General features: G+C 53.5%; 1 protein-coding gene across 1 annotated transcript in view; it reads left to right on the top strand.

The window, feature by feature from the left end:
- LOC124013879 (FHF complex subunit HOOK interacting protein 1A-like) overlaps positions 1–15,052 on the top strand; it is a 38,461-nt gene that overhangs the window by 7,828 nt on the left and 15,581 nt on the right. Inside the window, 7 exon segments of the mRNA XM_046328430.1 lie at positions 2,042–2,281; positions 7,059–7,196; positions 7,429–7,533; positions 7,536–7,553; positions 11,122–11,326; positions 11,406–11,596; positions 13,841–13,942. Coding sequence (XP_046184386.1) covers positions 2,177–2,281; positions 7,059–7,196; positions 7,429–7,533; positions 7,536–7,553; positions 11,122–11,326; positions 11,406–11,596; positions 13,841–13,942 — 864 coding nt within the window. The 5' untranslated portion in view covers positions 2,042–2,176.

Raw genomic sequence — 15,052 nt, 5'->3', positions numbered from 1 at the left:
GCATGTGTTGGCCTGTAAACAATGCTCTCTCTACACCAACACACTGTCTCTGTCCAACGCTTTCACTCTTTATCTGTTCGTTATATCAGGCCTACGGTGGGTGACTACATCTTTATCTGTTCGTTATATCAGGCCTACGGTGGGTGACTACATCTTTATCTGTTCGTTATATCAGGCCTACGGTGGGTGACTACATCTTTATCTGTTCGTTATATCAGGCCTACGGTGGGTGACTACATCTTTATCTGTTCGTTATATCAGGCCTACGGTGGGTGACTACATCTTTATCTGTTCGTTATATCAGGCCTACGGTGGTTGACTACATCTTTCTTCAAATGTTTATTCTTTTGTACAGCTCCAAGCTCAGACAATTTATAGGATTTAAAGTCTACAAGCTCAGACAATATACAGTATCAGTCAAAAGTTGACACATCTACTCATTCAAGGGTTTTTCTTTATTTTTACTATTTTCTACATTGTAGGATATTAGGCCTAGACATCAAAACTATTAAGTAACACATATGGAATCATGTAGTAACCTAAAAAGTGTTGAACAAATCAAAATATATTTTAGATTTTTCAAAGTAGCCACCCTTTGCCTTGATTACAGCTTTGCAAACTCTTAGCATTTTCTCAACCAGCTTCACCTGGAATTGAACGGTCTTGAAGGAGGAGGAGTTCCCACATATGCTGAGCACTTGTTGGCTGCTTTTCCTTCACTCTGCGGTTGGGTGATTGTGGAGCCCAGGTGATCTGATACAGCACTCCATCACTCTCCTTCTTGGTCAAATAGCCCTTACACAGCCTGGAGGTGTGTTGGGTCATTGTCCTGTTGAAAAACAAATTATAATCCCACTAAGCGCAAACCAGATGGGATGGCGTATCTTTATCTGCAGAATGGTGTAGTAGCCATGCTGGCTAAGAGGTTAAGTGTGCCTTGAATTCTAAATAAAACACAGACAGTGTCACCAGCAAAGCACCCCCGCACCATCACACCTCCTCCTCCGTGCTTCACGATGAGAACCACACAAGCAGAGATCATGCATTCACCTACTCTGTATCTCACAAATACATCACACCTCCTCCTCCATGCTTCACAATGGGAACCACATCAAGCAGAGATCATGCATGGGTCACCTACATCTGTATCTCACAAATACATCACACCTCCTCCTCCATGCTTCACAATGGGAACCACTCAAGCAGAGATCATGCATTCACCTATTCTGCATCTCACAAAGACACGGTGGTTGGAACTAATATGGACTCATCAGACCAAAGTTCAGATTTCCACCGGTCTAATGTCCATTGCTCGTGTTTCTTGGCCCAAGCAAGTCTCTTCTTATTATTGGTGTCCTTTAGTAGTGGTTTCTCTGCAGAAATTCAACCATGAAGGCCTGATTCACACAGTCTCCTCTGAACAGTTGATGTTGAGATGTGTCTGTTACTTGAACTCTGTGAAGCATTTATTTGGGCTGCAATTTCTGAGGCTGGTAACTCTAATGAACTTATCCTCTGCAGCAGAGGTAACTCTCTGTTCGTCCAATCAGGGCTGGGTCTTCCTGTCCAATCTGAGGCTGGTAACTCTAATGAACTTATCCCCTGCAGCAGAGTGTAACTCTATATCTTCCTTTTTCTGTAGCCACTTTCTCATTGAGAGCCAGTTTCATCATAGCATTTTCTCAACCAGTTTTCGCGTTCTTGAAATTTTCCGTATTGACTGACCTTCATGTCTTAAACCTCTTGGTGTACCGATCCCTTTAGTGGGATCATTTTCGTCAACATCCGCTAATTAATTCAAATTAAATTACTGAAAATATTTCATTTTCATGAAATCACAAGTGCAAAGAGCAAAACACAGCTTAGCTTGTTGTTAATCCACCTGGCGTGTCAGATTTCAAAAAAGCTTTTCAGCAAACCAAACGTTTATGTTTGGGCATCTCTCTCAGCAGCCAATCAGAAATGTTCTTACTTATTTATCCCAATATCAACGTTATAAATGTTTGTGTTTTTTTCAGCTGATTCTCTCTCCTTTGCTCAGGCCCCCCATGTGCCAACCTGCACCAGAGATGTTGCTGATTCTGGGGGGAGAGTGAGGAGTACCTCCCCTGCACTCTCCACTTCCACCCTACTCCACACTGAGACATGGTTTAGCCCAACCTGTCCAGCAGTCAAGATGATGGCCTCTGTGGTTGCCAACGGAAACAGGAAGAAGTCACTGTCCCTGAAAGGGGTGGACCCAGAAACATGCATGATCGTCTTCAGAAACCACTGGGCACAGGTAGATACACACCTGCCTGTCTATACCAGTCTGTCGACCTGCCTGTCTACCTGTCAACCTGCTTGTACACACTTGTCTGTCTGTCTGTCTGCCTGTCTGCCTGCTTGCCTGTATGTCTGTCTGTCTGTCTGTCTGTACTGTACATGCCCGCCTGTATGTCTGTCTGTCTGCCTGTCTGTCTGTCTGTCTACCTGCCTGTCTTTTACTTCCTGGTAAGGGTGCACTTCCTGCTTTTACTTTTACTTTACTTTTACTTCCTGGTCCTCAGAGGATGTGGTTTGGCCCTGATACCAGAGGACGTTGTTTGGCCCCGGTCCTCAGAGGACGTGGTTTGGCCCTGATACCAGAGGACGTGGTTTGGCCCTGATACCAGAGGACGTGGTCTGGCCCTGATACCAGAGGATGTGGTTTGGCCCTGATACCAGAGGACGTGGTTTGGCCCTGATACCAGAGGACGTGGTTTGGCCCCTCCTCAGAGGAATCAGGTTTGTCCTCAGAGGACGTGGTTTGGCCCTGATACCAGAGGAAATGTGGTTTGGCCCTGGTCCTCAGAGGACGTGGTTTGGCCCTGATACCAGAGGACGTGGTTTTCCCGGTCCTCAGAGGATGTGGTTTGGCCCCACTCCTCAGAGGACATGGTTTGGCCCCCTGTCCTCAGAGGACGTGGTTTGGCCCGATACCAGAGGATGTGGTTTGGCCCTGATACCAGAGGACGTGGTTTGGCCCTGATACCAGAGGACGTGGTTTGGCCCCGGTCCTCAGAGGACGTGGTTTGGCCCTGATACCAGAGGATGTGGTTTGGCCCTGATACCAGAGGACGTGTCTGTTTGGCCCTGGTACCAGAGGATGTGGTTTGTCCCTGATACCAGAGGATGTGTTTGGCCCTGATACCAGAGGACGTGGTTTGGCCCTGATACCAGAGGATGTGGTTTGGCCCCGGTCCTCAGAGGATGTAGTTTGGCCCTGATACCAGAGGATGTGGTTTGGCCCTGATACCAGAGGATGTGGTTTGGCCCTGATACCAGAGGATGTGGTTTGGCCCTGATACCAGAGGATGTGGTTTGGCCCTGATACCAGAGGACGTGGTTTGGCCCTGATACCAGAGGACGTGGTTTGGCCCCGGTCCTCAGAGGACGTGGTTTGGCCCCGGTCCTCAGAGGACGTGGTTTGGCCCTGATACCAGAGGACGTGGTTTGGCCCCGGTCCTCAGAGGACGTGGTTTGGCCCTGATACCAGAGGACGTGGTTTGGCCCCGGTCCTCAGAGGATGTGGTTTGGCCCCGGTCCTCAGAGGACGTGGTTTGGCCCCGGTCCTCAGAGGACGTGGTTTGGCCCTGATACCAGAGGATGTGGTTTGGCCCTGATACCAGAGGACGTGGTTTGGCCCTGATACCAGAGGACGTGGTTTGGCCCCGGTCCTCAGAGGACGTGGTTTGGCCCTGATACCAGAGGATGTGGTTTGGCCCTGATACCAGAGGACGTGGTTTGGCCCTGGTACCAGAGGATGTGGTTTGGCCCTGATACCAGAGGATGTGGTTTGGCCCTGATACCAGAGGACGTGGTTTGGCCCTGATACCAGAGGATGTGGTTTGGCCCCGGTCCTCAGAGGATGTAGTTTGGCCCTGATACCAGAGGATGTGGTTTGGCCCTGATACCAGAGGATGTGGTTTGGCCCTGATACCAGAGGATGTGGTTTGGCCCTGATACCAGAGGATGTGGTTTGGCCCTGATACCAGAGGATGTGGTTTGGCCCCGGTCCTCAGAGGATGTGGTTTGGCCCTGATACCAGAGGATGTGGTTTGGCCCTGATACCAGAGGATGTGGTTTGGCCCTGATACCAGAGGATGTGGTTTGGCCCCGGTCCTCAGAGGACGTGGTTTGGCCCCGGTCCTCAGAGGATGTGGTTTGGCCCTGATACCAGAGGATGTGGTTTGGCCCCGGGTCCTCAGAGGATGTGGTTTGGCCCTGATACCAGAGGATGTGGTTTGGCCCTGATACCAGAGGATGTGGTTTGGCCCTGATACCAGAGGACATGGTTTGGCCCTGATCCCAGAGGATGTGGTTTGGCCCTGGTCCTCAGAGGACGTGGTTTGGCCCTGATACCAGAGGATGTGGTTTGGCCCTGATCCCAGAGGATGTGGTTTGGCCCTGGTCCTCAGAGGATGTGGTTTGGCCCTGATACCAGAGGATGTGGTTTGGCCCTGATCCCAGAGGACGTGGTTTGGCCCTGATCCTCAGAGGATGTGGTTTGGCCCTGATACCAGAGGATGTGGTTTGGCCCTGATACCAGAGGATGTGGTTTGGCCCTGATACCAGAGGATGTGGTTTGGCCCTGATACCAGAGGACGTGGTTTGGCCCTGATACCAGAGGATGTGGTTTGGCCCTGATACCAGAGGATGTGGTTTGGCCCCGGTCCTCAGAGGATGTGGTTTGGCCCTGATACCAGAGGATGTGGTTTGGCCCTGATACCAGAGGATGTGGTTTGGCCCTGATACCAGAGGATGTGGTTTGGCCCTGATACCAGAGGATGTGGTTTGGCCCCGGTCCTCAGAGGATGTGGTTTGGCCCTGGTCCTCAGAGGATGTGGTTTGGCCCTGATACCAGAGGATGTGGTTTGGCCCTGATACCAGAGGATGTGGTTTGGCCCTGATACCAGAGGATGTGGTTTGGCCCTGATACCAGAGGACGTGGTTTGGCCCCGGTCCTCAGAGGATGTGGTTTGGCCCTGGTCCTCAGAGGATGTGGTTTGGCCCTGATACCAGAGGATGTGGTTTGGCCCTGATACCAGAGGATGTGGTTTGGCCCTGGTCCTCAGAGGATGTGGTTTGGCCCTGGTCCTCAGAGGATGTGGTTTGGCCCCGATCCTCAGAGGATGTGGTTTGGCCCTGATCCTCAGAGGATGTGGTTTGGCCCTGATACCAGAGGACGTGGTTTGGCCCCAGTCCTCAGAGGATGTGGTTTGGCACCGGTCCTCAGAGGATGTGGTTTGGCCCCGGTCCTCAGAGGATGTGGTTTGGCCCTGATACCAGAGGATGTGGTTTGGCCCTGATATCAGAGGATGTGGTATCAGGAGAGGCAGCATGTCTGTTTCCCTCCCCAGGAGAGGCAGCATGTCTGTTTCCCTCCCCAGCAGAGGCAGCATGTCTGTTTCCCTCCCCAGTCAGAGGCAGCATGTCTGTTTCCCTCCCCAGTCAGAGGAAGCATGTCTGTTTCCCTCCCCAGTCAGAGGCAGCATGTCTGTTTCCCTCCCCAGTCAGAGGCAGCATGTCTGTTTCCCTCCCCAGTCAGAGACAGCATGTCTGTTTCCCTCCCCAGTCAGAGGCAGCCTGCCTGTTTCCCTCCCCAGTCAGAGGCAGCATGTCTGTTTCCCTCCCCAGTCAGAGACAGCATGTCTGTTTCCCTCCCCAGTCAGAGGCAGCATGTCTGTTTCCCTCCCCAGTCAGAGACAGCATGTCTGTTTCCCTCCCCAGTCAGAGACAGCATGTCTGTTTCCCTCCCCAGTCAGAGACAGCATGTCTGTTTCCCTCCCCAGTCAGAGGCAGCATGTCTGTTTCCCTCCCCAGTCAGAGGCAGTCTGCCTGTTTCCCTCCCCAGGCAGAGGCAGCCTGTCTGTCCATGTGTCTCAGAAACTGGCCAGCAGCAGAAATCTATATGTATGTTTAGAAAACACATTTGAATTGAATTGTGGGGGAAATCACCAGTTATGTGTATTCAACCTAATAAACACCGTAAGACTAAATCCAGAACAACCTGTTCAGTACCCCTCTCTCTCTCTCTCCCTTCCCTTCCCCTACCCCTCTCTCTCTCTCTCTCCCTTCCCTTTCCCTACCCTTCTCTCTCCCCCTTCCCTTCCCCTACCCCTCTCTCTCTCTCCCTTCCCTTCCCCTACCCCTCTCTCTCTCCCTTCCCCTACCCCTCTCTCTCTCTCCCTTCCCCTACCCCTCTCTCTCCCACCTCCCTTCCCCTACCCCCCTCTCTCTCCCCTTCCCTTCCCCTACCCCCTCTCTCTCTCCCTTCCCCTACCCCTCTCTCTCTCTCCCTTCCCCTACCCCTCTCTCTCTCCCTTCCCCTCCCCTACCTCTCTCGCTCTCCCTTCCCCTCCCCTACCTCTCTCGCTCTCTCCCTTCCCCTCCCCTACCTCTCTCGCTCTCCCTTCCCTTCCCCCTCCCTACCTCTTCCCCTCCCCTCTCTCTCCTTCCCCCCCTCCCCTACCCTCTCTCTCTCTCTTCCTCCCTTCCTCCTCCCTTCCCCTACCTCTCTCTCTCTCTCCTTCCCTCCCTACCCCTCTCTCTCTTCTCTCCCTTCCCCTCCCTCTCTCTCTCTCTCTCTCTCTCTCCTTCCCTACCTCTCTCTCTCTCTCTCTCTTCCTCTCTCCCCTCTCCTCTCTCTCTCTCCCTTCCCTCCCCTCTCTCCCTCTCTCTCTCTCTCTCTCTCTCTCTCTCTCTCTCTCTCTCTCTCTCTCTCTCTCTCTCCCCCCCCTACCCCTCTCTCTCTCTCCCTTCCCCTCCCCTACCTCTCTCTCTCTATCTCCATTCCCCTCCCCTACCTCTATCTCTCTCCCCCTCTCTCCTCCCTCCCCCTCTCTCCCCCTCCCCCTCTCTCCTCTCTCCCCCTCTCTCCTCCCTTTCTCTCTCTCCTCCCTTTCCTCTCTCCTCCCTCACCCACACCCCCTCTCTCCTCTCTCTCCTCTCTCCCCCTCTCTCCTCCCTCCCCCTCTCTCCTCCCTCCCCACTCCCCCTCTCTCCTCCTCTCTCCTCCCTCCTCTCTCCCCCCTCAGGTGGTGAAGATCTTGGAGAAACATGATCCTGTCCATAGCCGGTCCGGTGTCTACCTTCGTCTCGGTCCTGTCCCCGGTGACGAGGCCAGCGCGGTACAGAACTACGTAGAACACATGCTGTTCCTGTTGATGGAGGAGGAAAGTTCACTTTTTATAGATCTGTCATTCTCATTGAAAGCCACATCTGATAAGCAGTAGATCCATTCTATGTGAGATATTTCTATGCTCCCCCTCCATGCTACCAACATGGCAGTCATACTGTAGATACTGATGTACACGGATAAATAGATATATAACATTTCAGTTGAAATACAGAGTGAACAACATAAAGTTAGTTGAATGACAGAAGTATTGTTTTTGACGTCCTCAGGAGCCGGGCCTGGGCGGAGCGATGGGAGCCATCCTAGAGTTTGTGGTTGTAGAAGGCGTGATGGAGAGACTGTTCCTCTGGAGTCTGAGACGACACTTCACTGACCTGATATGAAACTGGAACAAGTTATTTATTTTTTTGACCTGTTATTTATCAATCAATAGATGAAGTACTTTATAGATAGATGCCTGTTATTTATCAATCAATAGATGCCTGTTATTTATCAATCAATAGATGCCTGTTATTTATCAATCAATAGATGCCTGTTATTTATCAATCAATAGATGCCTGTTATTTATCAATCAATAGATGCCTGTTATTTATCAATCAATAGATGCCCAGCTTAAAACCCCAAAAAATAGCAATGAAGAGGAAAATACCCTGGAAGGGGTATTATTGACTGTTTTAGTGACAGGGTGAGAAATTGATAATGCTTATCCCCAATCTCTCTCTGCCCCCCTCCATCTTATCAATCTGGCCCCCTCCATCTCTCTCTCTTCATCTCTCTCGGCCCCCTCCATCTCTCTGTCTCTGCCCCCCTCCATCTCTCTCTCTTTGGCCCCCTCCATTTTTCTCTCTCTGCCCCCCCCCTCCATCTCTCTGTCTCTGCCCCCCTCCATCTCTCTCTGTCTCTCTCTCTCTCTGGCCCCCTTCTCTCTCTGCCCCCTCCATCTCTCTCTCTCTGGCCCCTCCATCTCTCTCTCTCTCTCTCTCTCTCTCTCTGGCCCCCTCCATCTCTCTGTCTCTGCCCCCTCCATCTCTCTCTCTCTCTGGCCCCCTTCTATCTCTTCATCTCTCTCTGGCCCCCTCCATCTCTCTCTCTTCATCTCTCTCGGCCCCCTCCATCTCTCTGTCTCTGGCCCCCATCCATCTCTCTCTCTCTGGCCCCCTCCATCTCTGGCCCCCTCCATCTCTCTTTTGGCCCCCTCATCTCTCTCGGCCCCCTCCATCTCTCGCTCTCTTCATCTCTCTCTGCCCCCTCCATCTCTCTCTGCCCCCTCCATCTCTCCATCTCTCTCTTCATCTCTCTCTCTCGGCCCCTCCATCTCTCCGTCTCTGGCCCCTCCATCTCTCTCTCTGGCTCTGGCCTCCCTCTGGCCCCCTCTCTCTCTCTCTCTGGCCCCCTCCATCTCTCTGTCTCTGGCCCCCTCCATCTCTCTCTCTCTCTGGCCCCCTCCATCTCTCTGCTCTCTCTGGCCCCCTCCATCTCTCGCCCCCTCCATCTCTCCTCTCTGGCCCCCTCCATCTCTCTCTCTGGCCCCCTCCATTTCTCTGTCTCTGCCCCCCCCTCCATCTCTCTCTCTCTCTCTCTCTGGCCCCTCCATCTCTCTCTCTCTGGCCCCCTCCATCCATCTCTCTCTGGCCCCCTCCATCCATCTCTCTCTGGCCCCTCCATCTCTCTCTCTCTGGCCCCCTCCATCTCTCTCTCTCTCTGGCCCCCTCCATCTCTCTCTCTCTGGCCCCTCCATCTCTCTCTCTCCCCCTCTGGCCCCCTCCATCTCTCTGTCCATCTGGCCCCCTCCATCTCTCTCTCTCTCTGGCCCCCTCCATCTCTCTCCTCTCTCCATCTCTCTCTCTCTGGCCCCCTCCATCTCTCGCTCTCTCTGGCCCCCTCCATCTCTCTCTCTCTCTGGCCCCCTCCATTTCTCTCTCTCTGGCCCCCTCCATCTCTCTCTCTCTCTCCCTCTCCATCTCTCTCTCTGCCCCCCCATCCATCTCTCTCTCTGGCCCCCTCCATCTCTCTCTCTGGCCCCCTCCATCTCTCTCTCTCTGGCCCCCTCCATCCATCTCTCTCTGGCCCCCTCCATCCATCTCTCTCTGGCCCCCTCCATCTCTCTCTCTCTCTGGCCCCCTCCATCTCTCTCTCTGGCCCCCTCCATCTCTCTCTCTCTCTCTGGCCCCCTCCATCTCTCTCTCTCTGGCCCCCTCCATCCATCTCTCTCTGGCCCTCCATCCCCCTCCATCTCTCTCTCTCTGGCCCCCTCCATCTCTCTCTCTCTGGCCCCCTCCATCTCTCTCTCTCTGGCCCCCTCCATCTCTCTCTCTCTCTGGCCCCCTCCATCTCTCTCTCTCTCTGGCCCCATCTCCATCTCTCCCCCTCCATCTCATCTGGCCCCCTCCATCTCTCGCTCTCTCTGGCCCCCTCCATCTCTCTCTCTCTCTGGCCCCCTCCATCTCTCTCTCTCTGGCCCCCTCCATTTCTCTGTCTCTGCCCCCTCCATCTCTCTCTCTCTCTCCATCCATCTCTCTCTGGCCCCCTCCATCTCTCTCTCTGGCCCCCTCCATCCATCTCTCTCTCTCTCTGGCCCCCTCCATCCATCTCTCTCTCTGGCCCCCTCCATCTCTCTCTCTCTGGCCCCCTCCATCTCTCTCTCTCTGGCCCCCTCCATCTCTCTCTCTCTGGCCCCCTCCATCTCTCTCTCTCTGGCCCCCTCCATCTCTCTGTCTCTGGCCCCCTCCATCTCTCTCTCTCTCTGGCCCCCTCCATCCATCTCTCTCTCTCCATCTCTCTCTCTGGCCCCCTCCATCTCTCGGCCCCCTCTCTCTGGCCCCCTCCATCTCTCTCTCTCTGGCCCCCTCCATCTCTCTCTCTCTCTGGCCCCCTCCATTTCTCTGTCTCTGGCCCCCTCCATCTCTCTCTCTCTCCCCCTCCATCTCTCTCTGGCCCCCTCCATCTCTCTCTCTCTCTGGCCCCCTCCATCCATCTCTCTCTGGCCCCCTCCATCCATCTCTCTCCCCCTCCATCCATCTCTCTCTGGCCCCCTCCATCTCATCTCTCTCTCTGGCCCCCTCCATCCATCCATCTCTCTCTGGCCCCCTCCATCTCTCCTCTCTGGCCCCCTCCATCTCTCTCTCTGGCCCCCTCCATCTCTCCATCCTCCATCTCTCTCTCTCTGGCCCCCTCCATCTCTCTCTCTCTGGCCCCCTCCATCCATCTCTCTCTGGCCCCTCCATCTCTCTCTCTGGCCCCCTCCATCTCTCTCTCTCTGGCCCCCCATCCATCTCTCTCTGGCCCCCTCCATCCATCTCTCTCTGGCCCCCTCCATCTCTCTCTCTCTGGCCCCCTCCATCTCTCTCTCTCTGGCCCCCTCCATCTCTCTCTCTCTGGCCCCCTCCATCTCTCTCTCTGGCCCCCCATCCATCTCTCTCTCTCTGGCCCCCTCCATCTCTCTCTCTCTGGCCCCCTCCATCTCTCTCTCTCTGGCCCCCTCCATCTCTCTCTCTCTGGCCCCCTCCATCCATCTCTCTCTGGCCCCCTCCATCTCTCTCTCTCTGGCCCCCTCCATCTCTCTCTCTCTGGCCCCCTCCATCTCTCTCTCTCTGGCCCCCTCCATCTCTCTCTCTCTCTGGCCCCCTCCATCTCTCTCTCTCTGGCCCCCTCCATCTCTCTTTCTCTCTGGCCCCCTCCATCTCTCTCTCTCTCTGGCCCCCTCCATCTCTCTCTCTCTGGCCCCCTCCATCTCTCTTCTCTCTCTGGCCCCCTCCATCTCTCTCTCTCTCTGGCCCCCTCCATCTCTCTCTCTCTGGCCCCCTCCATCTCTCTCTCTCTGGCCCCCTCCATCTCTCTCTCTCTGGCCCCCTCCATCTCTCTCTCTCTGGCCCCCTCCATCTCTCTCTCTATGGCCCCCTCCATCTCTCTCTCTCTCTGGCCCCCCCCAACACCACACTCCCCTACTCTCCTCTCTGCAATAGCTGAGGATGTACCAGATGTTACTGTCTCAGGCCAGACAGCCTCTCCTGCACCACAAACCTGTTCTACGACCCTTAATGATGCTGTTATCTTCCTGTGCTGGAGCTGGGAGTGGAGGAGGAGGAGGAGGAGGGTCAGTGGAAGCAGAGTTGGTTCTCCTGCTCAACCAGCTGTGTGGTGCGCTGGCTAAGGACCCCTCAGTGTTAGGTGGGTTCTGGTTCTGTTTTCTGCAAGATAAATGGACAATGAAGTGGTTTTCTGATTTCCTCTTCTTCCTCCTGTTCAGAGTTATTCTTCCACACCAGTGAGGACCAGGGGGCAGCCAACTTCCTGCTCTTCTCCCTGCTGATCCCCTTCACGCATCAGGAAGGCAGCGTAGGACAGCAGGCCCGGGACGCTCTGCTGCTCATCATGCAGCTGTCCACCTACAACCCCAGAGTCGCTACACACATCACAGACAACACGTACTTCTGTCCTGTGAGCCGGTTACCGTAGTTACCGTAGCTCTACTGCTGGGAGTTTGTCACATAGTTTGTAGTCACTCATCTTTATCGCCCCTCGCCCTCTCTCCTCCACCTCCCCCCTCTCCCTCTCTCCTCCACCTCCCCTCTCCTCGACCCCTCCTCCCCCTCTCTCCTCCACCTCCCTCCTCTCTCCTCCACCTCCCCTCTCCTCGACCCCTCCTCCCCCTCTCTCCTCCCCCTCTCTCCTCCACCTCCCCCTCTCCCTCTCTCCTCCACCTCCCCCTCTCCCTCTCTCCTCCACCTCCCCTCTCCTCGACCCCTCCTCCCCCTCTCTCCTCCACCTCCCTCCTCTCTCCTCCACCTCTCCCTCTCTCCTCCACCTCCCCCCCCTCTCCCTCTCTCCTCCACCTCCCCTCTCCTCGACCCCTCCTCCCCCTCTCTCCTCCACCTCCCTCCTCTCTCCTCCACCTCTCCTCGACCCCTCCTCCCCCTCTCTCCTCCCCTCTCCTCGACCCCTCCTCCCCCTCTCTCCTCCACCTCCCTCCTCTCTCCTCCACCTCCCCTCTCCTCGACCCCTCCTCCCCCTCTCTCCTCCACCTCCCTCCTCTCTCCTCCACCTCCCCTCTCCTCGACCCCTCCTCCCCCTCCCTTCTCCCCCTCCCCCCACCCTCTCCTCCACCCCCTCTCCTCACCCTCCACCCCCCCCCTCTCCTCTCCCTCCACCCCCTACCCCTCCCCTCTCCTCCCTCACCCTCTCCCCCTCCCCTCAGTGAGTGAGAGGTAAAAGCTGAGCTCATTACTCCTTATGTAATAGGCCTTAATATGATTACAATGGAGAGAGGAGAGAGGAGAGAGGAGAGGGGATATGGGGTGACAGAAGGGAGAGATAAAGAAGAGAGAGAGGAGAGAGGAGGGAGGAGAGAGGAGAGAGGAGATTGGGGATACGGGGTGACAGAAGGGAGAGATAAAGGAGAGAGGAGGGAGGAGAGAGGAGGGAGTGAGAGGAGTTGTCCACATGCTTTTGTAAGTATCAAACCAGTGAAAAAGATCAGAAACCACTTTCTCCCGGTGGAACTGTGTGTGACTGGACCAGATTTAGCCCATGGAGCTGACCTCAATCTAGAGATGGGGGATTAGGACGCTGTGACCTGATTGGTTGATCGCCTCGGCGCTCTTAGCCTCCTGCTAACTCCAATACCAACTGGTTCTGTTGTTGAATAGTTGTTATTGTTTACTGGTTCTATTGTTGTTTAGTTGTTGTTGGTTAGTTGTTGTTTAGTTGTTGTTGTTTAGTTGTTGTTGTTGGTTAGTTGTTGTTTAGTTGTTGTTGTTTAGTTGTTGTTGTTTAGTTGTTGTTGTTTAGTTGTTGTTGTTGGTTAGTTGTTGGTTAGTTGTTGTTTAGTTGTTGTTGTTGTTTAGTTGTTGTTGGTTAGTTGTTGTTGTTTAGTTGTTGTTGGTTAGTTGTTGTTTAGTTGTTGTTGGTTAGTTGTTGTTTAGTTGTTGTTGGTTAGTTGTTGTTTAGTTGTTGTTGGTTAGTTGTTGTTGATCAGTTGTTGTTGGTTAGTTGTTGGTTAGTTGTTGTTGGTTAGTTGTTGTTGTTTAGTTGTTGTTGGTTAGTTGTTGTTTAGTTGTTGTTGGTTAGTTGTTGTTTAGTTGTTGTTGTTTAGTTGTTGTTGTTTAGTTGTTGTTTAGTTGTTGTTGTTTAGTTGTTGTTGTTTAGTTGTTGTTGTTTACTGGTTCTATTGTTGATTCGTTGTTGTTTACTGGTTCTATTGTTGTTTAGTTGTTGTTTAGTTGTTGTTGTTGGTTAGTTGTTGTTGATCAGTTGTTGTTGTTTAGTTGTTGTTGTTTAGTTGTTGTTGTTTAGTTGTTGTTGTTTAGTTGTTGTTGTTTACTGGTTCTTTTGTTGTTTAGTTGTTGTTTAGTTGTTGTTGTTTAGTTGTTGTTGTTTAGATGTTGTTGTTTACTGGTTCTTTTGTTGTTTAGTTGTTGTTTAGATAGGGATAGGGATGTATTCCATGACAGGCTTTAACCCCCCCCCTGTAAATCCTGATCTTCCAGTGAACTCTAATCTGCAGTGGAATTTCATTCCAGCATTGAAAATCCTTGGCTCATGACTGTGTGTGTGTGTGTGTGTGTGTGTGTGTGTGTGTGTGTGTGTGTGTGTGTGTGTGTGTGTGTGTGTGTGTGTGTGTGTGTGTGTGTGTGTGTGTGTGTGTGTGTGTGTGTGTGTGTGTGTGTGTGTGTGTGTGTCTAGGTACTGGCTACAGGTCTGAGTGGTTTGTATTCGTCTCTACCTGCGAAGCTACAGGTGTACAGTGAAGACTGGCACTGTCTGGAGAGAGCTGACTGGGTACAGGTAAATATACCGTCTGGAACATTTCCTATCATCTCACAGATTAAAAACAGCATCATGTAAACCCTTGGACAGACAGTGATCTATGTACAATGTCATCAAGCATAACTCTAACAATTATCAGAGATGGATGGAATAAGATCTGTTTACAAACTACCTGGCTAGTTACCTGGCTAGTTACCTGACTGGCTACCTGGCTAGTTACCTGACTGGCTACCTGGCTAGTTACCTGACTGGCTACCTGGCTAGTTACCTGACTGGCTACCTGGCTAGTTACCTGACTGGCTACCCGGCTAGTTACCTGACTGGCTACCCGACTGGCTACCCGACTGGCTACCTGACTGGCTACCTGTCTAGTTACCTGACTGGCTACCTGTCTAGTTACCTGACTGGCTACCTGGCTAGTTACCTGACTGGCTACGTGGCTAGTTACCTGACTGGCTACCTGGCTGGCTACCTGGCTAGTTACCTGGCTGGCTACCTGGCTAGTTACCTGACTGGCTACCTGGCTAGTTACCTGACTGGCTACCTGGCTAGTTACCTGACTGGCTACCTGGCTGGCTACCTGGCTAGTTACCTGACTGGCTACCTGGCTAGTTACCTGACTGGCTACCTGGCCGGCTGGCTATTTACCTGGCTAGTTACCTGGCTGGCTAGCTGGCTACCTACCTGGCAGGCTACATGGATACCTGGCTGGCTGCCTACCTGGCTGGCTACATGGCTATCTGGCTACCTGGCTGGCTACCTGGCTGGCTACCTGGCTGCCTGGCTGGCTACCTGGCTGGCTAGCTGACTACCTAGCTAGATTGCTGGCTGCCTGGCTGGCTACCTAGCTAGATTGCTGGCTGCCTGGCTGGTTACCTAGCTAGATTGCTGGCTGCCTGGCTGGCTGGCTACCTAGCTAGATTGCTGGCTGCCTGGCTGGCTGGTTACCTAGCTAGATTGCTGGCTGCCTGGCTGACTACCTAGCTAGATTGCTAGCTGCCTGGCTGACTACCTAGTTAGATTGAAGGCTGCCTGGCTGGCTACCTAGCTAGATTGCTGGCTGCCTGGCTGGCTACCTAGCTAGATTGCTGGCTGCCTGGCTGGCTACCTAGCTAGATTTCTGGCTGC

Source organism: Oncorhynchus gorbuscha, linkage group LG25 (genome assembly GCF_021184085.1).
Source record: "Oncorhynchus gorbuscha isolate QuinsamMale2020 ecotype Even-year linkage group LG25, OgorEven_v1.0, whole genome shotgun sequence".
NCBI lineage: Eukaryota > Metazoa > Chordata > Actinopteri > Salmoniformes > Salmonidae > Oncorhynchus > Oncorhynchus gorbuscha.
Note: the sequence above shows the minus strand (reverse complement) of the source record. Positions and strands in the feature narration are given on the sequence as shown.